Source organism: Coregonus clupeaformis, chromosome 25 (genome assembly GCF_020615455.1).
Source record: "Coregonus clupeaformis isolate EN_2021a chromosome 25, ASM2061545v1, whole genome shotgun sequence".
NCBI lineage: Eukaryota > Metazoa > Chordata > Actinopteri > Salmoniformes > Salmonidae > Coregonus > Coregonus clupeaformis.
The window spans coordinates 28,075,404-28,100,853 of record NC_059216.1 but is presented as its reverse complement, the minus strand read 5'-3'; the positions used below and the strand labels follow the sequence as shown (position 1 = coordinate 28,100,853).

Sequence of the window (25,450 nt, the reverse complement as noted above, 5' to 3'; positions counted from 1 at the left end):
TCTGGGGACACTTGTATGTTGAGCCAGGGTGTGTGTTTCATTTGTTTATCTAGTAGTTGCATTTCTATGTTGGCCAGATTGGTTCCCAATCAGAGGCAACGAGTGTCAGCTGGTGCTGGTTGTCTCTGATTGGGAACCATATTTATACAGGCTGTTTTCCCACAGTTGTTGTGGGATCTTGTTTCTAGTTGGTTTGTGTTAGGCCGTGAACTGGCACCTTATCGTTTTGTTTATGTTGTCGTAATATCGCTAAATAAAGAGTATGTTTGCCTGCAACGCTGCGCATTGGTCCTCTGTTCCCGACGATCGTGACACGTTGGCTGGCCCTCACTACATATTCGTCGCCAAACCCACTGGCTCCAGGTCATCTATAAATCACTTCTAGGCAAATCCCCGCCTTATCTTAGATCATTGGTCACCATAGCAACACCCACCCGTAGAATGCGTTCCAGCAGGTATATCTCACTGGTCATCCCCAAAGCCTTTGGCCCCCATTCCTTCCAGTTCTCTGCTGCAAATGACTGGAACAAACTGCAAAAATCTCTGAAGCTGGAGACACTTATCTCCCTCACTAACTTTAAACATCAGTTGTCAGAGCAGCTTACCGATCACTGCACCTGTACACAGCCCATCTGTAATTAGCCCACCCAACTACCTCATCCCCATATTGTTATTTACATTGTTATTTATTTTGGTCATTTGCACCCCAGTATCTCTATTTGCACATCATCTTCTGCACATCTATCACTCCAGTGTTAATACGAAATTGTAATTATTTTGCACTATGCCCTATTTATTTCCTTACCTCCATAACTTACTACATTTGCACACACTGTATATAGATTTTCTATTGTGTTATTGACTGTACGTTTTGTTTTTGTTTATTGCATATGTAACTCTGTGTTGTTGTTGTTTTTATCGCACTGCTTTGTTTTATCTTGGCCAGGTCGCAGTTGTAAATGCAACTGGCTTACCTGGTTAAATAAAGGTGAAAAAATAATAATTTGATTTAATGTGCCAGTAAAATATGCATACCTACTGTAGTATCGTGTTAGAATAAGTCTGCAATTTTCTTGTCTTGGTATAGATAATTCCATATGGATTCTGTTAGTGTTTCCCCTAATGGTGGATCCTGTCTGAACCTTTTAGGGTTGTGGCTAAAGACTACAGATTGAGTCTAAAAACATTTGCTTGGTTTATCGGGTAGGTCAGAGGAACATTTTTACAAGCTTTGGGAACACCACAGGGTTAGGTTACACTGAACAGTATCGGATTGTGTAGGTATGGTAGGGCTTGTCTGAGAATATACCTGTCTGGGATGAAGATATTACCAATGTATTTATCAACGCAAAACCATCAAAACATACTTGTTTCATTTTTATTTTATTTTACACAACATAACAACACAGCAGATGTTGTTTCTCTGTACAGGGCTTTTTTGTGCCTTAAAACAAAGGCAATATCAATGTCACTGAAAAGAAAGCTTGAATTGTTCTTTAAAAAATATCAATTTAATAAGAGGTCCAGTAACAAGTCTTTGATAGTTGTTTTTTGTGTTGTCTCTATATGCAGGAAAGTATTTCCTTGTAATAGAAAGGCTTTTTGTGAAATCTCTCTCTTGTTCCTGTCGATCCCACATCCGCTGTCAGGGACAACTGAAATCCTATTGGTGCTCCTTGCAAGAGGACAACTGTTGTGCAGAGGAAGGCACCAATGCTTTTCTCTTGCCACAATGATAACAATGGGTGTATGTACTGTATAAGTGGATGGGTGTGTTGGATTTATTTTTTGCATGGGTATGAAAACACTGCATGGACTGCCGAGCACTGGGCTCCGAGCCCTGCTGGAGATTCTCCACATCAGAGGAGAACATTGATGACATTCGGATTACTACAAGGCAAGCATCCGTTTTACTGTTGGTTTTAGAAAAACTGAAACGCCAAAAAATAATAAAATAACATTCAAAAACAGATGTCCCCACTCACTCACACACACACACACACACACACACACACACACACACACACATCCATACAAACAGAACAGTCACACAGTGCTTTCTAGAATCCACTCTGAACTGGAAAAGGTGGCCTTGCCACTGTCTATATTTTCCTGTTGAAGTAGCATCCCATTCATCGACATACTCCGCTTAGACCACATATTCCCAAGTTTTGTTGCCCCAATGTAGCAGTGGTGCTTGGACGAGTCCTCGTTTAGAGAGTACCTACGTTTGGCCCTCACCCCTTCCACCGGTAAGGTCAGGTACTTGGAGGATGGTCTGGGGTGTGCGCGTCTTAATATGGGCGTGTCCGTAATGCGTGAGTAGGGTAGGGTGGAGTGGAATACCGGGGCGGGGGGCTGCTGCAGAGCGGTGGAGTTGTTGCGGTTGGTGTTCTGTGTCTCAGCGTTGGGGAGGGCCTCTATCTTGGGCTCAGGGGTGACAGAAGCAGCAGCGGAGGGCTTTGGCGCAGGCTTGCACTTTGGCTTCAGAGACCCTGAGGAGCCAGGCGTGTTCCAGCTCTGGCTCACCAGGGATGTAGCAGTGGAGCAGTCTGGGAGAGAGGTCTCAGACGAGTCCGTCAGCGTGTCCGACGCGTGCCCAGTGGCCTTTAGACACCCTCTGACCCCTCCCTCTGACCCTCCCATGGCCTGTTTGGACACAGAGGGATTGACGGTACACCCCTGAGACTGCGCCCCGTTGGTCTGTGAGTGGACGTTGGTGACCAGGGTGCCTTTGCCTGAGTCACTGGTGTTGCAGACCTTGTAGCGGATCATGAGGATGATGATGAAGACGAGGACGGAGGCAACGATGATCCCGCCGATGATGATGATCATGGTGCCTCCCAGGAACTGGGACTGCATGAAGTGACAGCGCAGGTACTCAGACTCGGTGGTGAACTGGATGCAGCCCACCACGCGGGTGGCGGTGAGGGAGGTGATACCGTCGTCGTAGATGGCCAGAACACACAGGTCGTACGACGTCCCAGCAGCCAGGTTGTTGACTAGGAAGTTTTTGCTCGTGGGGGGAATCATTCTGAGGGGAGAGAAGGACAAAGGAAAGAAATCAATGTGGATTCAAATAAAAAGTGTTATAAGGACAGTTCATGTCATTCATACATTATCTTTTATTACCAATTGCTCAAAATGTGCTTCTGCTGCTGAGAAGCATTTTCCTATATTCTTAAAACAATCCTAGTTGCTGCATTAAAAAAAATATTATCCCAAAACGACAATGCTGTGTTTCATAAATGAAAAGGAATATATTTTTAGAGAGTAATGAAACCTAAAATATTCAAAGACAACACAAACAAGTAACAACTTCAAGATGTTATAACGTGTGTGTGCAATATTCCTGTATAACATTAGACAGCATACATTGACTGGGTGAATGCTAATGTCATTCATACTCCTGAACATTGTTTGACCTCTAATGTACCAACACCATGGTACTTGCCTACGGAGCAGCAAGAGGAACTGCCTATCCCTACCTTCAGGCTATGCTCAAACCCTACACCCCAACCTGAATACTCCGTTCTGCCACCTCTGGTCTCTTGGCCCTCCCACCCCTACAGAAAGGGCAGCTCCCGCTCAGCACAGTCAAAGCTCTTCTCTGTCCTGGCACCCCAATGGTGCCCCTGAAACTAGGACAGCAGAGTCCCTGCCCATCTTCCGAAAACATCTGAAACCCTACCTCTTCAAAGAGTACACTACATGACCAAACGTATGTGGACACCTGCTCGTCGAACATCGCATTAATATGGAGTTGGTCCCCCCTTTGCTACTACATCAGCCTCCACCCTTCTGGGAAGGCTTTCTACTAGATATTGGAACATTGCTGTGGGGACTTGCTTCCATTCAGCCAAAAGAGCATTAGTGAGGTCGGGCACTGATGTTGGGCAATTAGGCCTGGCTCGCAGTCAGTGTTCCAATTCATCCCAAAGGTGTTCGATGGGGTTGAGGTCAGGGCTCTGTGCAGGCCAGTCAAGTTCTTCCACACCAATCTCAACAAACCATTTCTGTATGGACCTCTCTTTGTGCACCGGGGCATTGTCATGCTCAAACAGGAAAGGGCCTTCTCCAAACTGTTGCCACAAAGTTGGAAGCACATAATTATCTACATCTAAGGTTTCCCTTCACTGGAACTAAGGGACCTAGCCCAAACCATGAAAAACAGCCTCAGACCATTATTACTCCTCCACCAAGCTTTACAGTTGGCAATATGCATTGGGGCAGGTAGCGTTTCCCTGGCCTCCGCCAAAACCAGATTTGTCCGTCGGACTGCAAAATGGTGAAGCATGATTTATCACTCCAGACAACACATTTCCACTGATGCAGAGTCCAATGGCGGTAACCTTTACACCACTCCAGCCGAGGCTTGGCATTGCGCATGGTGATCTTAGGTTTGTGTCTTGCTGCTCAGCCAATGAAACTAATTTCATGAAGCTCCCTACGAACAGTTAATGTGCTGACGTTGCTTCCAGAGGCAGTTAGGAACTCAGTAGTGAGTGTTGCAACTGAGGACAGACGTTTTTTTCGCGCTACGCACTTCTACACTCGGTGGTCCCGTTCTGTGAGCTTGTGTGGCCTACCACTTCGCGGCTGAGCCGTTGTTGCTCCTAGACGTTTCCACTTCACAATAACAGCACTTACAGTTGACCGGGGCAGCTCTAGCAGGGCAGAAATTTGACAAACAGACTTGTTGGAAAGTTGGCATCCTATGACGGTGCCACGTTGAAAGTCACTGAGCTCTTAAGTAAGGCCATTCTACTGCCAATGTCTGTCTATGGAGATTGCATGGCTGCGTGCTTGATTTTATACCTGTCAGCAACGGGTGTGGCTGAAATAGCCAAATCCACTAATTTGAAGGGGTGTCCACATACTTTTGTATATATAGTGTATCTTAACTAAGCCCAAAGCTTAGAAACGCTAAGCTGCTAGCCATCAAGCTTACGAAGTTGGTACCAGATGAGTTTAGCAATGGAGCCCTCTTTGTCTGGAGAACTAAATGAACGGTTCCAGCGCTGTAGGAGTTGTATCTATTATGCTTTGTTTCGGGACAATCAACGATGGTCGCATGTCATGAGCCATGGAAGCCGAAGACAGCGACCTCCCGCAAAGCAGTCTACACTCCCAACAAGAGGCCTGGAGCGGATACAAACAACTAATAGTTTCGCCGTCCTGGAGCCTGATCTTCCTGCACCTTCGTCGCTTGGGGTGCCTGTGTCTGCGGCCGCAGTGCCTACTACTACGATTTCAAAGTCGACGTCGGCAACATTCCGTCCCTGCTCTGGATCAAGCAGGGATTCTCCATCTGTCGGAGGCCTGCATCCTGTGAAGCGTGGGAGTGGGCAGATTTCCTCATCCTTCTCGCCAGCCTTGATTTTGGGCAGCTCCATGGTAAGAAATGTGACCGTTCCTGGTGCAAAAACAATGTCCTATCCCGGAGCTCGAGTAAATGACATTACTAAGCTGCTCCCGATAGTACTACGTCAGGACATGGAAATCGATTCTATCGTAGTCCATGTGGGTTTTAATGACATTATGAAGGGCAGCTCTGAACAGTTGAAACTGGATTTTAAAGAGCTGATTGACTCTCTGCTAGACACTAACAAAAAACCCATCATATCTGGCCCTGTGCCCTCTCTGAATCGTGGCATTGAACGCTTTAGCAGGATTCTTGCTCTTCACAACTGGCTGATTATTGTAGCTCAATGACTGTAACTTCTGTTGACAATTTTGATACCTTTTGGAAACAAAACACGTTTTACAAGGAGGATGGGATCCACCCAAATCATTTGGGTTCCTGGATCCTTTCACAGCATTATAAGGCTGCGTTGAGATAATGACTTAGCGATGACCCAAGCCCAGCTCAGCTAATCCCTACCATTGTGACGCAGAGTTGTCAAAATGCTTCAGCAAATATACATTACATCAGGGGTGTCGGTAGACACAATGTGGGTAACCTGGTTTGTGTCCCTCTAGCTGCCCTGGGTGCCTCTGCTGAACCTGCAGCTGTTGTGTGCAGTGATCATGTGCCTACGAGCATTTGACATATGTAGCTTAAGAAACAAGGTTAATGATATCAATAATTTGCTAGTAACAGATGACATTCATATTCTGACACTCTCTGAAACTCACTTAGATAATACCTTTGATGATACATTGGTAGCAATACAAGGTTATAATATTTACAGAAAATATAGAAATGCCAATGGTGGAGGTGTTGCTGTTTATATTCAGAACCACATTCCTGTGAAGATTAGAGAGGATTTCATGTTAAATACTGTTGAAGTAATATGGCTACAGGTTAATCTGCCTCACTTAAAGCCAATTCTGGTGGGAAGCTGCTATAGACCACCAAGTGCTAACAGTCAGTTTCTGGATAACATGTATGAAATGCTTGATAAGTATGTGATATCAATAGAGAGGTATACTTTCTGGGTGATTTAAATATTGACTGGCTTTCATCAGGCTGCCCACTCAAGAGAAAGCTTCAAACTGTAACCAGTGCCTGCAACCTGGTTCAGGTTATCAGTCAATCTACCAGGGTGGTTACAAACAGTACAGGAATTAAATCATCAACATGTATTGACCATATCTTTACTAATGCTGCAGAGATTTGTTTGAAAGCAGTATCCAAATCCATTGGATGTAGTGATCACAATATAGTAGCCATATCTAGGAAAACCAAAGTTCCAAAGGCTGGGCGTAATATTGTGTATAAGAGGTCATACAATAATTTTTGTAGTGATTCCTATGTTGTTGATGTAAATAATAAATGTTGGTCCGTGGTGTGTAATGAGGAGAAAACAGACACTGCACTAGACACATTTATGAAATTGCTTATTCCAGTTACTAATAAGCATGCACCCATTAAGAAAATGACTGTAAAAACTGTTAAATCCCTATGGATTGATGAGGAATTGAAAAATTGTATGGTTGAGAGGGATGAGGCAAAAGGAATGGCAAATAAGTGTGGCTGCACAACCGATTGGCAAACGTATTGCAAATTGAGAAATCATATGACGAAACTGAATACAAAGAAGAAAAAACAACACTATAAAACAAGGATAAATGACATAAAGAATGATAGTAAAAAGCTTTGGAGCACATTAAATGACATTTTGGAAAAAAAGGCAAACTCAGCTCCATCATTCATTTAATCAGATGGCTCATTCATCACAAAACCAACTGATATTGCCAACTACTTTAATATATTTTTAATTGGCAAGATTAGCAAACTTAGGCATGACATGCCAGCAACAATTGCTGACACTACACATCCAAGTATATCTGACCAAATTATGAAAGACAAGCATTGTAATTTTGAATTCTGTAAAGTGAGTGTGGAAGAGTTGAAAAAAATTATTGTTGTCTATTAACAATGACAAGCCACTGGGGTCTGACAACTTGGATGGAAAGCTGTCTAGGCCCCTTGCTTTTTCTGTCTTTACTAACGACATGCCACTGGCTTTGAGTAAAGCCAGTGTGTCTATGTATGCGGATGACTCAACACTATACACGTCAGCTACTACAGCAACTGAAATAACTGCAAAACTTAACAAAGAGTTGCAGTTAGTTTCGGAATGGGTGGCAAGGAATAAGTTATTCCTGAATATTTCCAAAACTAAAATAATTGTATTTGGGTCAAATCATTCACTAAACCCTAAACCTCAACTACATCTCATAATGAATAATGTGGAAATTTAGCAAGTTGAGGAGACTAAACTGCTTGGAGTAACCTTGGATTGTAGACTGTCATGGTCAAAGCATATTGATACAACAGTAGCTAAGATGGGGAGAAGTATGTCCATAATTAAGCGCTGCTCTGCCTTCTTAACAACACTATCAACAAGGCAGGTCCTACAGGCCCTAGTTTTGTCGCACCTAGACTACTGTTCAGTCGTGTGGTCAGATGCCACAAAGAGGGACTTGGGAAAATTGCAGTTGGCTCAGAACAGGGCAGCACGGCTGGCCCTTAAAAGTACACGGAGAGCTCACATTAATGACATGCATGTCAGTCTCTCCTGGCTCAGAGTGAAAGAGAGATTGACTTCATCACTGCTTGTTTTTGTAAGAGGTGTTGACAAGCTGAATGTACCGAGCTGTCTGTTTAAACTACTATCACACAGCTTGGAAACCCATGCATACCCCACAAGACATGCCTCCAGAGGTCTCTTCACAGTCCCCAAGTCCAGAACAGACTATGGGAGGTGCACAGTACTACATAGAGCCATGACTACATGGAACTCTATTCCACATCAGGTAACTGATGCAAGCAGTAGTGGTGTAATAATGTCATATGATGGACTGTTTTATATTTTGTTTTATATGTAATGTAAGTGCTTTAATATGTTTGGACCCCAGGAAGAGCTAATGCGGTTCCCTAATAAATACAAATATAAATACAGAATACCAGTAACTACTGTATCCTTTTTCTTTGTTGATTATTATTTTGCGACACTCAAACCCATATGGGACTGATTGCATTGCCAAAGCAATTAAATTAATTGAATCATATCATGCAGAAAACTTAGACCATAGCAGACACATGATGTGGCTCTCTACCAGTGTACAGTACTATATACTTATTATACAAAACGTTAACACCTGCTCCTTCCATGACATAGACTAACCAGGTGAAAGCTATCATCCCTTATTGATGTCACTTGTTAAATCCACTTCAATCAGTGTAGATGAAGGGGAGGAGACAGGTTAAAGAAGGATTTTCAAGCCTTTAGACAATTGAGACATGTATTGTGTATGTGTGCCATTCAGAGGGTGAATGGGCGAGACAAAATATTTAAGTGCCTTTGAACGGGGTATGGTAGTAGGTGCCAGGCGCACCGGTTTGTGTCAAGAACTGCAACGCTGCTGGGTTTTTCATGTTCAACAGTTTTCTGTGTGTATCAAGAATGGTCCACCAGCCAAAGGACATCCAGACAACTTGACAAAACTGTGGGAAGCATTGGAGTCAACATGGGCCAGCATCCCTGTTGAATGCTTTCGACACCTTGTAGAGCCCATGCCCCAACGAATTGAGTCTGTTCTGAGGGCAAAAGGGGAAGGGGGGTTGACACTCAATATTAGGAAGGTGTTCTTAATGTTTGGTATACTCAGTGTACATTGTCAAGAAAATGACTGCGTAAAACTCTTAAAATGTAAAAGATAAAAACAACAGCGCCCAAAAAGTAAACAACACTTCTACTGATTTATTTACCATTAACATTTACTGAGCCTGAGGGTCTCAAACCAAGATAACTTCATGCAGGGTGACTTCACGTTCAGGTTGACCTCCCTGACATCCACCAACAGGCATATGGCAAAGTGCCTTACTAATAGTTTTGAAGGCCATGGCACAGTGGAAAATAGCACAGCACAGCTCCATCCAGCCATGTCATCGAAATCTAATGGAATATTTGTATTATTTTAGTTTGAAACCATTTACAATCACGTGAGAGACAGATGACATAAAATGTCAACAATATTGTTGTTAGCCTGAGTGTGTTTATTGGACATACAGTACAATGGAAATTGGGACCATATCATTTGAATAAAGCGGTTTATTTTATACCTTAAGCAGATCTGAGCCAGGTATTACCTGTGCCCTAGTTGGAGTGCTTTAAAAGAGGTTCATTCTCCTGATTTGTGTGCACATAAAACTTGTCGCACAATTTGTTTGATGCCCAGATTTTTTAATTAATGAATAATGTTGAAAGGGAAATGTGTGGGGGTGAAATAACAATGGAAAACACTACAGTAAAACCGAAAAGGCCTGTGATTGTAGGAGATATTGACAGGAGATATGCTATTCAAAAGGTCAAGGTACTCCAGAGACCTATGGTGATCCTCAATATCAACACAAACACTGTTCTTATAGGAGGGAATATTGAGGCTTTTTTAGACGTGTGAAGCTTTTAAAACACAATGTTTTATTAGCGTGCCAGCAGCATACCACCCTGCATTCCACTGCTGGCTTACCTCTGAAGCTAAGCAGGGTTGATCCTGGTTGGTCCCTGGATGGGAGACCAGATGCTGCTAAAAGTTGTGTTGGAGGGCCAGTAGGAGGCACTCTTTCCTCTGGTCTAAAAAAATATCCCATTGCCACAGGGCAGTGATTGGGAACTCTGTGTAGGGTGCTGTATTTCCTGACGCTCTGTGGTCACTAAAGTTCCCATGCCACTTATTTTAAGAGTAGGGGTGTTAACCCCAGTGGCCTGGCTAAATTCCCAATCTGGCCCTCATACCATCATGGCCACCTAATCATCCCCTGCTTCCAATTGGCACATTCATTCCCTCACCCCTGTAACTATTCCCCAGGTCATTGCTGTAAATGAGAATGTGTTCTCAGTCAACCTATGTGGTAAAATAAATTGTAATACTGTTCTGATTAATCAATGGATAAGCTAATGTTAGAAACCCTTTCAAAACAAGCCTGGTGTTCCCTGCTCTCTGAGGATAGATGCTGTTGACAGCCATTACACACATTACATGTTCCTCTGATGAAGTATTGATTTCCATTCATGCATCTACAGGCAATGAAAGCAAAGGGATTGATCCTTCCCTATTAGATCAACACAAAAAAGTGACAGATGTACAGTATTTGTTAATGAACCAAATACCGTTTGCTCCTGCCCATTGGAGTTCCAGCTAATTGTTTGTTATTGAGACCGAATCAATTTATATGCCCATTACAGTGCCAGTTAATTGTAGTTCAGACTGAATTAGTTTGTGTGGATCTGACTAAAATGGGCCATTTCACTGACGACCTCGTCGAAATCCAATAACCTCCTATTCACATCACAGAGAATACACGGCGGTTATGTTCTGCTGCTTCACAATGCAGAGTTCAGCTCATCTTAATCTATATGAGATCATGACTGTCTTTCTTTGATCCCTCTGTCACACGGCCCGCCTGCTGAGTCCATTTGGGGTTTTTGCTTTGCGGGGGTTTTACTAATGAGTTTTCAAGGATTACAGATGATCTAAAAAACAAATGTAATAACATTGGGATTTTAGATAAATTATCCTTTTGTTTTTGTAAATAATGTTGTACAAATAGAATCGCTTCACAATTTAGAATCAGCTACTAGCTAAACAGCTTTCAAATCTCATTTTGTGGCTATTGTAATTGCTTTGCAATTGAAACTTGATTTGGTTGTTTAGTTTATTGCCTTTGCTTAGTTAGGGTGGTCACCATCATTGATTTTACAAACAAGTGGTTGAAAGCCTATAAAACATAATTTAGGGTTTGCATAGTGTGTGAACGTGATTGAGATTAATCTCCATCAAAAATGATCCATAGATGAATCTCCATACAAAACATAAAATTAAAAAAAAGCTGCAAAACATCTCTGAACCTAAACTATAAGTGCACTTGATGATTGAAATTAAATCCATTAGGGCCATTATGCATTTCACCACACATTTCATACACAAATCATACACAAATAATTAGAGGGGATTGAATGGAACCTACCTGTAAACAAGAGAGTCATCATAACTGCCATTGTACTGAATCTGGAACATGCGGATCCCAGGTATATTCCTCTGGAAGTTGAACTTAATGAGCGCAGTGGAGGATGTGGCCTCAGCGATGACCACCCTCTTATCTGGGCTGGTTTTGGTGTCCCCAGTGTGGTTGCTGCCATTGGCCCCAGCCCTGGTTGACGTGGAGATGTCAGAGGAGCCAGGGTCAGGCTCCTGGATGTTGTTGGTGCTGTTGGAGATGTGTGGGAGTTTGATAATCAGCAGCTCCACAGTCTGATGTGCCTCACCCGCCGGGTTGGACGAGATGCAGGTGAAGGATCCTGTGTCCTTCACAGTGCTGATCAGAATGTCCAGGGTGCCATTGGTGTAGACCAACGTCCGGGAGGAGTTCGACACCAGCTTCCCCTCTGGGGAGATCCAGTGTATGGCAGGCTCAGGGTCCCCCCTGGCCTTGCACCTCAGGGCCACCCTCTGGCCCTCCAGCACCCGCATCTCGTGGGAGTACCGGGTGATGAGAGGAGGTTCACACAGGAACTCCTCCTCCGGGATGGACCAGAAATAGCGTCCAGAGAGGTGCTGCGGCGATGCGCATGTCTCCAGATCATCCTCTCGGCTCAGGCGCCTCAACCACAGCAGCTCACAGTTGCAGTGCAGTGGGTTCCCGCCGAAGCTCAGTGCGAATGAGGAAGGGTTCATGATCCCAGACGTGGCCAAAACCTGGGCCCGCTGGAACAGAGGATCTGGAGGAAGCTTCTGTAGCTTATTTGAGGTTACGTCCAAGCGGTTTAGCTTTTGGAGAAGAGAAAAGGTCTCCTCAGGAATGTAGTCGATCATGTTGTGGTCCAGGCTGAGGGTGTGGAGGCTCGTCATCCTCTGGATAGCCTCCCAGGGGATGGACTCCAAGTTGTTGTAGGACAGGTCCAGCTCCTCCAGAGCCAGCAGGTCATTGAAAGCCCCCAGGTGGATCAACGTCAGCTGGTTGTTGTTGAGGATCAGGTGGTGCAGCTTGGACATGCCGCTAAAGGTGTCGTTGGCTATACGGGTCAGACGGTTGCTGTTCACGTGCAAGGCACGGAGGTTCTCCAGGTCAGCGAACGCGTGTGGCGTGATGAAGCTAATGGTATTCCTTGACAGGGTGAGGTCCTGCAACCTGGTCATGTTGGCAAAGTCTTTCCTCTTGATGCTGGTGACGAAGTTGTCTGCCAGCCGTAGCTCCACGGTGTGCCTGTCAATGTTCGGGGGGACGAAGAGGAGCCCTTTTTTGGCACAGAGGGTTGCAAGGTTGGGAGATAGTATTTGACAGACACAACGCTTCGGACAGATCTGGGCCTTCACTGCCATTCCAATAACCAACAGACAGACAAGCAGTTTTTCCATTGTAAGTCAGGTTCAAACACCTGCAACATAAGACAGAGAGAGGGAGAGAAAAAGAGAGAATTACTCATTTGAACTGGATCATGACATTCACCACCAGAAATGACACCAGCAGTGACATTAACATCTTGAGTGAAGGTGATTTGAGTTAAATTCCACCCCAGTCTTGAACATTTATCAGTTTCCAGTATAATGGGGCCATTTAGTAAGAAATACCCAGGAATCAAAACTGGTTGAAATGACGTCAGTACAACTAGAAACTGGTTACAATTAAGTCAATATGTTGTCATTTCATATCCCTCGGTGTGTCCTCTGTGACTTCTAGGAAGATTTCACCATCATTGTAAAGCCCTAGTTATTTTGATGCTTTGACAAAGTCATTTCAGAAGATTATTATTTATTGCATGTTATTAGTAATTAATTTTAAGGAGAAAAAAAAACTGTTCCTCATTTTAAGGTCAACCCTTTTATGTGATCTGAACTCTCATTTTAATATGGTGAAACCATTCCTTTAAGATTTTTTTTTTTTTTACAAAAGAAACATTGAACATCTAATTGGCAAATCATAGTGTAAAAGCTGGTTTTTCTCTTTTTGTCAATTTTCTGGTGTTTTGTGGTGGAAAACTGAGCGGGTCGAGCATAACACGTCAAGCCTGTTACCCATAGCTAGACAGACTATAAATGTTAAAAATAAAAATAAATGTAAAAAAGTGCATTCAATTGCCCTTCCCTGTTCTACACAACAAGCTTCCATTCCCCCTGTCACAAGGTGATTTATTGATGGTTTAAGATGAGGTTGTCAACCCTGTTACTGTCAACCCTGTTACTTTATTTGGCACTTAACAGACACTACTAGTCATTTTTATTTATTTAACCTTTTGAGATGGTAAAACATGTTGTTTATTAAGTTGAACATGTGGTCTTTATGACAGAATGTTAAAATTAGATGAAATAAAACTTTTCTTTACCACGTTACACTACTCAAAAGGCACCTAATTGGTGGAACGAACCAGAATGCATAACCACAAATTCTAAATTCTAACAGAAATAATAAATGTGTGTTTACATGCATCACTAGCCCTACCATACTTCAGAACAGAGCTTTTTACTTTTAAACACATCCCTTGCTGCTCTCCTCTCCTCCATACCCAGAATGATTCATGCTATCCCTGTGTTGGGTCACTCACTCAGCATTACAAGTGTGTGGGGGTGCAGAACAGAGGAGCTGTTTCACAATGCTTCAGCCTGAACTGCGGACTGCATCGGACATATCTGACACGTGGGAAGATATCACCGCTGTAATTATACTGAGGAAAGTATGTAATGAGAAGATAAGTGTCTCGCTACTCACTCAGCCTGCCTGCCTGGCTTCAAACGAAGGATGATGGGCAAATTAAATAAAATCAATGTAATGAGGTTGAAAAAACCTGACAGGAGAATTTGATTTTGTGCCGTAGAGTGAATGTGATCATGTCGACATAACGGTCTATCATCATAGCCAGCCAGAGCATACATGATACTTAAACTTGCCAAAACCACAGGCCTGCCTAACATATACAGGTACTATATGATTACTTCCCGTTTGATGGAAAAGGCCTCATTTAGCCTATAGTATGATCTGGCATGACATGTAATTTCGATTAAGGAGAATAGGTACTCGTCACATGACACGTTACTAATAACATGACAGGGGCCCTTGAAAGGTAGGAATAGAGTCAATATCTGTGTCCCAAATGGCACCCTATTCCCTGTATAGTGCACTACTTTAAACCAGGGTCCATAGGGCTCTGGTTAAAAGTAGTGCACTGCATAGGGAATACGGTGCCATTTGGGATACAATGAATCACATGACATGCAGCTGTGTGATTTTCTAATTACGGGGAGTCTTGTCTCCAGAGCACACCGGAAGGTCATACCACCACAGGGTAATGAAAGCAACACTGCTGCCCACTGACAAAGCATACAGCAGGATCATGTTGATTACCACACTGTCATTTTTTACCATTGATTTTCCATTCCAGGCTATACATACTGCTGTTTGTGTGTGCGTGGGCGACCAGAAAGAACGAGGATGGAGGGAGAGTAGAGGAGAGAAATATGATATTTTAATGGATTTATGTGCATTGGATTGCAAACAAAGAATGTCCCACCCATGCAAATATACTCATGCATGTAAATTAATAGCTATTTTTACTGAGGCTAAAACCTCAATGCAATCTCTCAGTGACAGCTACGAGTGATGTTTTTTACACATAGACAGAGAACCTTCAAAAAGCACTTTTTGATGATTCCCCAATTCCCTATTTAGTGCATTGCTTTTGACCAGGACCCATAGAGTTCCATATAGGTAATATAGTTCCATACAATACTACTACCTCTTCTATTACTTCCATTACTTGTTGTTTTTGACTTGACTTTTTTATTGTTATTATTGACGTTGATTACGTTAATGTACTGCATTGTTGAGGGAGCTAGCACATAAGCATTTCGCTGCACCTTTTATACCTGCTGTAAACTGTGTATGTGACGAATAACATTTGATTCGATTTGATTTGATTTAGGACACAGCCTTTTATCTGTGCCACAGATCTCAGGAAGTGACTACTTTTCTGAAACTATTGGATTGACTGCCTTCAACTGATGGCAGGGCTGTATCTGGAATGGCATGTTGAAGATAGAAATAGAATGAATAGAGCACACAATCTCCTATACTATTCCAATCTATCTGACAGTCATATTTGGTCTACAAATTCTCCTGAATGTCCATTGCTCCAGGTGGACATAATCAAGTCAAACCAATTAACCAATTATATTTTGTACAGATTCTGTAAGTATAAATAAGTTGTGACGCTCAACTACCGTATGACTCTTTCAACATGCACTGAAAAGGTAAAAAGCTGCAATTAATTGTATTATACCTGAAAATACTGCAGAGGAAGGCAGCTGAGGGTAAGTGCTCTTGTTTCAAACACATGCTATATCATCTTTAAAGGGATAGTTTACTCAGAATACAAACTAACATGATTTTCCACCTACCTTGGCTGTAGTTGAATCAATAAGGCAGTTTTGGGATATTTGGTTTGCTTTCGACACTTAATAGCCATGTTTTGTTACTCTTTGTTACATTCTCAGTAACACTTAACATTAAACTGTTATTATGCCTGTGTAATACAACTGTGATTACTTTTGGAGATACATTTTATTAGCATGTTGTTACCATAATACTTTGGTAATTGCATTTTAATTGCAGAGCAATAAGCTAAGAGTTTGTATAACTACTGTACACAAGAGGAATAGTGACTGCTCCTTTTTCCACTTATGTATTAACTCCATTATTATGTAATTAAATAAAGCAATTTCCAAATGTAACAACAATGTTGCTATTGTAATAATCACAAAGTTACTATACATGTATAAGAACTTGATGTCAAGTGTTACTATATTACCTTATGTCTCATTCTTTATGAAAATATATTTGCTAGTCATTTTGAAGCTGCAAAAGTGATATACTCTAATGTTGAGGTGATTCCATGTCCCTCGTGTATTTTATTATAGGCTATAGGCTATAAGATTAATATCTAAGAGCCCTCCAAACCAGGTGCTTATCGTCATATATTTAGAGCAATTCAACTAAGTGTTGTAGTTTTTGGTTCTTCATCAAATATTTGGCCGCCATCAAATATATATGTTTTTTTCTTTTCAAATAACTTACATAAAATGTATATTCAAATACCTTCAAATATTATTTGTTTTTCTGAGACCTGTATTTGAATATCAAAGAAAATAGTTGTCTTTTAGTTTAATCTCAATATAAACTATGTTCGACTATCTCGATTATTTGAAAAGTTGGTATTTTCAAATAAACTACAAAATACAACTATTTCCTGCCCAGGTCTGCTGAGGAGACAGACTGGGTGGCATATAGCCAGTTATGCAGCCAGGAATGATTGTTAGTATAGCAGTGAGGTAGTTGAGCTGAGCACACTCTATGACGCCCTGATCAACGTTGAGGTGTAGAGAAGTATGCTAAGATCATCTTTGGATGCACATAGACAGTATTGGAGCATTTTCATGATGTACACTTGATATTGATATTACAGACAGTTAGACATAATATATATATATATATATATATATATATATATATATATATATATATATATATATATATATATACAGTATCTCACAAAAGTGAGTACACCCCTCACATTTTTGTAAATATTAGAGTATATCTTTTCATGTGACAACACTGAAGAAATGACACTTTGATACAATGTAAAGTAGTGAGTGTACAGCTTGTATAACAGTGTAAATTTGCTGTCCCCTCAAAATAACTCAACACACAGCCATTCATGTCTAAACCGCTGGCAACAAAAGTGAGTACACCACTAAGTGAAAATGTCCAAATTGGGCCCAATTAGCCATTTTCCCTCCCCGGTGTCATGTGACTTGTTAGTGTTACAAGGTCTCAAGTGTGAATGGGGAGCAGGTGTGTTACATTTGGTGTCATCGCTCTCACACTCCCTCATACTGGTCACTGGAAGTTTAACATGGCACCACATGGCAAAGAACTCTCTGAGGATCTGAAAAAAAGATTTGTTGCTCTACATAAAGATGGCCTGGGCTATAAGAAGATTGCCAAGACCCTGAAACTGAGCTGCAGCATGGTGGCCAAGACCATACAGCGGTTTAAAAGGACAGGTTCCACTCAGAACAGGCCTCGCCATGGTCGACCAAAGAAGTTGAGTGCACGTGCTCAGCGTCATATCCAGAGGTTGTCTTTGGGAAATAGACGTATGAGTGCAACCAGCATTGCTGCAGAGGTTGAAGGGGTGGGGGGTCAGCCTGTCAGTGCTCAGACCATACGCCGCACACTGCATCAAATTGGTCTGCATGGCTGTCGTCCCAGAAGGAAGTCTCTTCTAAAGATGATGCACAAGAAAGCCCGCAAACAGTTTGCTGAAGACAAGCAGACTAAGGACATGGATTACTGGAACCATGTCCTGTGGTCTGATGAGACCAAGATAAACGTATTTGGTTCAGATGGTGTCAAGCGTGTGTGGCGGCAATCAGGTGAGGAGTACAAAGACAAGTGTGTCTTGCCTACAGTCATGCGTGGTGGTGGGATTGTCATGGTCTGGGGCTGCATGAGTGCTGCTGGCACTGGGGAGCTACAGTTCATTGAGGGAACCATGAATGCCAACATGTACTGTGACATACTGAAGCAGAGCATGATCCCCTCCCTTCGGAGACTGGGCCACAGGGCAGTATTCCAACATGATAACGACCCCAAACACACCTCCAAGATGACCACTACCTTAATAAAGAAGCTGAGGGTAAAGGTGATGGACTGGAGAAGCAAGTCTCCAGACCTAAACCCTATTGAGCATCTGTGAGGCATCCTCAAACGGAAGGTGGATGAGTGCAAGGTCTCTAACATCCACCAGCTCCATGATGTCGTCATGGAGGAGTGGAAGAGGACTCCAGTGGCAACCTGTGAAGCTCTGGTGAACTCCATGCCCAAGAGGGTTAAGGCAGTGCTGGAAAATGATGGTGGCCACACAAAATATTGACACTTTGGGCCCAATTTGGACATTTTCAGTTAGGGGTGTACTCACTTTTGTTGCCAGCGGTTTAGACATTAATGGCTGTGTGTTGAGTTATTTTGAGGGGAGAGCAAATTTACACTGTTATACAAGCTGTACACTCACTACTTTACATTGTAGCAAAGTGTCATTTCTTCAGTGTTGTCACATGAAAAGATATACTGAAATATTTACAAAAATGTGAGAGGTGTACTCACTTTTGTGAGATACTGTGTATATATATATATATATATATAGCGAGAGAGTGTATATATATATATATATATATATATATATATATATATAGAGAGAGAGAGAGAGAGAGAGAGAGAGAGAGAGAGAGAGAGAGAGAGAGAGAGAGAGAGAGAGAGAGAGAGAGAGAGAGAGAGAGAGAGAGAGAGAGAGAGAATGACATTGTCGGTAGGATATGTCCTTGAGGCAAGTGGAAGCAGGAAACATGAACACTATAATTAACACTGATCACATTTTACACACACGTTAATTTTTTAAGTGCCCTAAAAGGAGACATTACCATCGCACCCAAAATATGATCATACATGTTTTTGAATATGTCAATACACACACACCCGGCCGGCGGGTGCACACAGAAGAGGGGATGAGGAGAAGGATGAAAGAGCCGTGTGGCTTGGCAGCTGGCCCTGAGGACAGTGAGAGCGTTGACTTGAATGTCAACTGGAGTTAGGCTGGAATTGTGTCACGATGCTTAAAATACCCACAGTAGAATCACATCAACGTGCCAACGTGTAACCTGTAATAACCTGCTCACACGTTGTTTTCATCACATCACCACCTTTGTAATTTTCAACGTGTTATGGATCGTATTTACTTTTAACCTTGATCTAACCTAAGCCTAAGTATAACCTTAAAACCCCTTAACCCCTAAACCCTAACCACTACACACTGGGCACAGACGTCAATTCAATGTCTATTCCACATTGGTTCAACGTAATTTCATTGAAATGACATGGAAACAACGCTGATTCAACCAGTGTGTGTCCAGTGGGTAACCACTTAACTCTAAACCTTTTCCTTACCCTTAACCCTAAACCTAATATAATCCTGAGCAAAATATTATAAAAGATTTGACAACATTGTCAATACTATATGAAAGATACCGAAGTGAAGATTTGACACAAGTGAAACATTTTTTTAAATGTTGCTAAAATAGAAAACCAATGCAAATATAGTCACCGTTCTGAGAAATGTTTTTGGCAACCTTGGAGCAGCTTAGACATACAGTAGAAGGGAATCATCTGGTGAAGGGGTGCTAAAGGGTTCTTATCTCAGCTTGGCAGCTTTGCTGTGTAACCTAGAGTCATCGTTTCACCTGTACTCACGGGTGAAAGGATGTCCTAACTAGCTGGGCTCCTCCAGACACTTTCCTCTAATGCAATACATACTTCAAATATCCCCACCACAGCATTATCATTATCATTCTCTCTCTCTCTCTCTCTCTCTCTCTCTCTCTCTCTCTCTCTCTCTCTCTCTCTCTCTCTCTCTCTCTCTCTCTCTCTCTCTCTCTCTCTCTCTCTCTCTCTCTCTCTCTCTCTGGACTGGAGGGAAAGTGGGGTGGACAGTGTATGGATGCTTTCTTTATCCTAATAAGAGTGGTCAGCATTTAAGCAAAACAAGTGCATGTGTGCATGCACGCGCACACCCACACACACACACACAAATACACACTCATGCAGATGCAGATGCACACACACACTCACACATACACACGCACATTGAGATAGCAGCTAATGGCCATGTCTCCAATAAGAACATTTCTGTCAAAACAATGTATTCTAAGTTATTTGTATGCATGACCTGTGGTAGTATTTTTTTCCACTATTCCTGGCTTTTGCTTTTGTTGTTGACAAAACAAGACATACAAATCTGATTCATTCTGTCCTTGTTGTTGACAAAACAAGACATACAAGTCCCTGAATAAGTGACATGTTATTTCTTTCAGTTTCCTTTGGAGGAGCATTTGCAATTTTCTGTTGTCTCTCCATATGTAACTCTGTGTTGTTGTTGTTTTTAATCGCACTGCTTTGCTTTATCTTGGCCAGGTCGCAGTGGTACATGAGAACTTGTTCTCAACTGGCTTACCTGGTTAAATAAAGGTGAAATAAATTAATACATTTAAAAAATGGCTTTGACACCATTTTGCATTGTAAATTAGAATAGTTTGATGTGCGAAAAACACATTTTACTATTCTATTCCTATCTTCCCCAGAGTGAATGTAACTTCAAGCTGCTTCAACACAGCTAAGACCTTCTAAAGAGCTACAGTATATGTATTTATCTATTTTCAAACAGCTGAAGATGTAGCTTTACTAAGGTGATGACTTACGAGGTGAAAATTCATTTTTCCTAAGCGATAAATGGTGGCGGCAGCATTTTCAGCAGAATATTTCACATAAATCAGCATCTTAGAGAGGAAACATGAGATGAAACCCAGAGCTGGATGCTACAAAAGGCTGCTCCCCCTGAGAGAGTCAGCATCCGTCATTGTGCTGTATAAAGCAGGAAAAGCTTCTGCCTACCCTGCTCCCTCAGAGACTCTGATCACAAGGAGTCAATGGCGCATTCTGGAAGGAAGGCGCTCTGAGTCACAGACACTCTCTTTTCCCTCTCCTAATTTTTCTTCCTTTATCCCTCTCTCCATCTCTCTCTCTCTCTCATGCTCTTACTGTCTCGCATTCCATATTTGATAGTCGAAATGTACTACGGTTGTATTGTCAGCGATTTGTGATGGTAAGTCGGGAGGCCAAAATAAAGGAAACACTTCAGTAAATATATTGAAAGCAGGTGCTTCCACACAGGTGTGGTTCCTGAGTTAATTAAGCAATTATCATCCCATTACGCTTAGGGTCATGTATAAAAATGCACAGTTGCCCATTATTTTGGCTACCATGGCTAGAAGAAGAGGGGTCTCAAAGGAGCATAGGGAGGATAAAGGGTGTGTGTGTGTGTGTGTGTGTGTGTGTGTGTGTGTGTGTGTGTGTATGTGTGTGTATGTGTGTGTGTGTGTGTGTGTGTGTGTGTATGTGTGTGTGTGTGTCTCAGTCACCAGATCTCAACCTACTTATAAGAGATTCCGGAGCGGTGCCTGAGACATCATTTTCTATCACCATCAACAAAACAAACAATGATGGAATGTCACGACTTCCTCTGAAGCTGCCTCCTCTCCTTGTTCGGGCAGGCTTCGAGTTCGTCGTCACCGGCCTTCTAGCCACTGCCGCTCCTCATCTCATCATTCCATTTGTTTTGTCTTGTTTATTACACACACCTGGTTCATATTCCCTCATCAGTACCTGTATAAGTATTCCCTCTGCCCCCCTTGTCTTTGTGTGTGATTGTTTATTGTGGAGGTTACATTAGCTCGGTGGAGCTGTATTGTATTGTGTATCACCGGGATATTAACCCGTATGCCTTGTTTTCCCCAGGGCGCCGTTTTACCGCACTGGAGTTGTCACCTCTCCTCCCGTTGCTTCCCTCCGGCACTATCATTCTCTGGTCTACTGAGCCACCGGTCTGAGCCCACCACCTCGGCAACACCATAATGGAAACCCAACGCATCCTAATCACCTCCAGCGCACCTGCACCTCATTATCTCATCACCACCTCTATATAGCCCTGGACGGTTCAATGTTGTGTTGTGTGTGATTGTTAGTGTCTTGTCGTGTACTCGCTCTTTGTTGTTCTCTTGCTCAGTGTTAAGTAAACCTTTACATTGTTGATTCCTGCATCTGCGTCCTACCTTTTCGCATCCTCAGTACTCGTCACAGAATCACACACCAATCACGAAGATGGATGCAGCAGGTAATCCTCCTGGAGTTTCCCAGCGCCTCGACCAGTACCAGCAGCAGATTGCCCAGCTGAACGCCACCATGCAGGGAGTGCTCCAAATGCTGCATAAACTGACAATCACTCCGGTTCCACCTCAGGGAGCGTCGAGTGCATCCAGTCCACCTCTTCCCGTGCTATCACCAACGTCTGACGGACCCCTCGCCCTGCCGGAGCGCTATGACTGGAAAAAGACTGAATGTAGAGGCTTCCTGCTACAGGTTTCACTGTATCTGGCGCGTCAGCGTGGGGCATCTCCATCGGACCAAGCCAGGATAGCGCTGGTGGTTTCGTTACTGAAGGGAAAGGCACTGGATTAGGCTACGGCAGTCTGGGTAGGAGGTGAGGCCACGGCGCTTCCCTACTCCACCTTCCTAAATCGGTTCTGGGCGGTGTTCGATCATCCCACGGAGGGAAAGGATGGGGATGATCGAACTACAACCGGGAGAGGGGGCCGCATGCGAGTACACCCTGAGCTTTCGCACGGTGGCGGCGTCTTCCGGCTGGAATGAGCGTGCTCTGCGCACAGCCTTCAGGAGATTGTCTTGGGATTGCCTTGGCTCAGACTACACAACCCTATCAATTGGATCACCAAGAGAATCACAGCCTGGTCCCCCTCATGCTGGAGGACCTGCCTGCCGGTGGTGTGTTGTTCCACGTCAGTGGAGAGTCCGGTATCCGCCCTCCAGCCCAACATTCCACGTGAGTACGCAGATCTCTCCAATGTCTTCTCTGCCTCCAAGGGTCTCCCTCCTCACAGGCCCTGGGACTGCGCCATTGACCTGCTGGAGGGACAACACCCCCCGAAGAGTCGCATTTACTCCCTCTCCATCGCGGAGACTGAGGCCATGGAGAAGTATGTGTCGGAGACCCTGAAACAGGGGTTCATCAGATGCTCTACCTCTCCTGCCTCTGCCAGCTTCTTTTTCGTGGCCAAAAAAGATGAAGGACTGAGGCCGTGCATTGACTACCGGGGGCTGAACGCAGTCACCACCAAGTACTGGTACCGCCTCTCTCTGGTTCCGTCAGCCATCGAGCAGCTGCAAGGGGCCTGGTACTTTACCAAGTTGGACCTGAGGAGTGCCTACAACCTGATCCGAATCCGGGAAGGAGACAACTGGAAGACAGCATTCAGCACTACCTCAGGCCACTATGAATACTGTGTCATGCCCTACGGCCTCGCCAACCGCACATTACGTGTTCCAGTCCTTCGTCAATGATGTTTTCCGAGACATGCTGAGTAGACAGGTGGTGGTGTACATCAACAATATCCTGATCTACTCGGCTACGTTTGAGGAGCACATCAGGGATATCAGAGCGGTCCTACTCCGCCTCCGGGAACACAGCCTGTTGGTGAAGGGGGAGAAATGTGAATTCCACCAACAGGCCATCTCCTTCCTGGGATACAGGATCAGTCCTCAGGGGGTGTTCATGGAAAGAGCGAAGAAAGACGCCGTCAGGTCATGGCCAATCCCCACCACCATCAAGGGCCTACAGAGCTTCCTGGGCTTCGCCAATTTCTACTGGCGTTTCATCTGGTCCTTCAGCTCCATAGCCGCCCCGCCCACCTCTCTCCTTAAGGGGGGGCCTCAGAAGCTGGCCTGGAACCCTGAGGCTGACGCTGCCTTCAATAGGCTGAAGGAGAGGTTCACCACAGCGCCCCTCCTAAAACACCCAGATCCAGCTCGTCCTTTCATCCTGGAGGTGGACGCATCTGAGGAGGGCGTGGGTGGGGTCCTCTCCCAGCGGCAGGGTAAGCCAGAGAAAATGTATCCCTGTGCCTTTTTCTCGAAAAAGCTTACCCCCGCAGAGAGGAACTATGGAGTTGGAGACAGGGAGCTGTTGGTGGTGGTCCTCACTCTGTAGGAATGGAGACACTGGCTGGAGGGTGCTGTCCATCCATTCCGGATTCTCACTGACCACCGGAATTTGGAGCACATAAGGGCAGCGAAACGCATGAACTCTCGTCAAGCCAGGTGGGCCCAATTTCTTACTCCCTTTCAGTTTATTCTGTCCTATCGCCCAGGATCCCAGAATCTGAAAGCCGACGCACTCTCCATGACCATACCGGAAAAAGGAAGGATCTGGGGGGTCCTATCCTGCCTCCATCTCTCATCGTGGCACCTGTCGTTTGGGATGTGGACAAAGACATCCGCCTGGCAGCTCAGGAGGACCCAGTGCCTGCTAACGCCCCTCCGGGGCGCATGTATGTACCCACCAGGGTCCGTGACCACCTGCTGATCTGGGCGCACACCACCCTTATGGCAGGGCACTCCGGTATGACGCGCCCACCTAGGCTACTGATGTCTACCGATTTATCAACTCCTGTTTCGTATGTGCCCAAACAAAGACACCTCGGAACGCCCCGGCAGGCAAACTAGTTCCTCTCCTAGTGCCTCAGCGACCTTGGTCACACCTGTCCATAGACTTTGTCACCGACCTCCCACGTTCTGACGGCTTCACCACAGACCTGGTGGTCGTAGATCGGTTCTCCAAATCATGCAGTTTTTTGCCACTAACTGGTCTTCCTTCTGCTCTCCAGGTCACTGAGGTCCTGTTCCAACAGGTCTTCCGGCATTATGGACTTCCGGAGGACATCGTCTCGGACCGTGGCCCCCATTTCACCTGTAAGGCTTTCCTGGAGAAGATCGGGGCCATGGCAAGCCTCCCTTCCGGGTATAGGCCTCAGTCGAATCGGCAGGTGGAGCGCATGAACCAGGAGCTGGGGAGGTTTCTTCGTTGCCACTGTCAGGACCGGCAGGGTGAGTGGGCAAGGTTTTTTCTCTGGGCAGAATATGCCCAGAACTTGCTCGTTCACTCCTCCACAGGGCTCACTCCCGTCCAGTGCGTCCTGGGGTACCAGCCAGCCCTGGCCCCTTGGACACCCAGCCAGACCGATGCGCCCGCTGTCAACGACTGGTTCCGCAGGGCCGGACAGGTCTGGGATGCCGCCCATGTCCATCTCCAGAGGGACCAAGCCGACCGCCACCGCAGTGAGGCCAGTGTCTTGCTGTCCACTAAAAACCTCCCTCTCCGCCTGCCCTGCAAGAAACTGAGCCCCCGGTTTGTGGGGCCATTTAAGGTCCTCCGGCGGATAAATGAGGTATCGTACCGGCTGCTCCTTACCCCTCACTACCGTGTCT

General features: G+C 44.3%; 1 protein-coding gene across 1 annotated transcript in view; it reads right to left on the bottom strand.

The window, feature by feature from the left end:
• Positions 1-1,367: 1,367 nt before the first annotated feature.
• The window catches only part of LOC121539488 (leucine-rich repeat and fibronectin type-III domain-containing protein 5), a 51,172-nt gene continuing 27,089 nt past the window's right edge, over positions 1,368-25,450 (bottom strand). Inside the window, exons 2-3 of the mRNA XM_041848015.1 lie at positions 11,480-12,887; positions 1,368-3,034 (exon numbers count right to left, since the gene is read on the bottom strand). Of these exons, the coding sequence (XP_041703949.1) occupies positions 2,047-3,034; positions 11,480-12,867 (2,376 nt within the window). The 5' untranslated portion in view covers positions 12,868-12,887 and the 3' untranslated portion in view covers positions 1,368-2,046. The remainder of the gene's footprint in view (positions 3,035-11,479; positions 12,888-25,450) is intronic.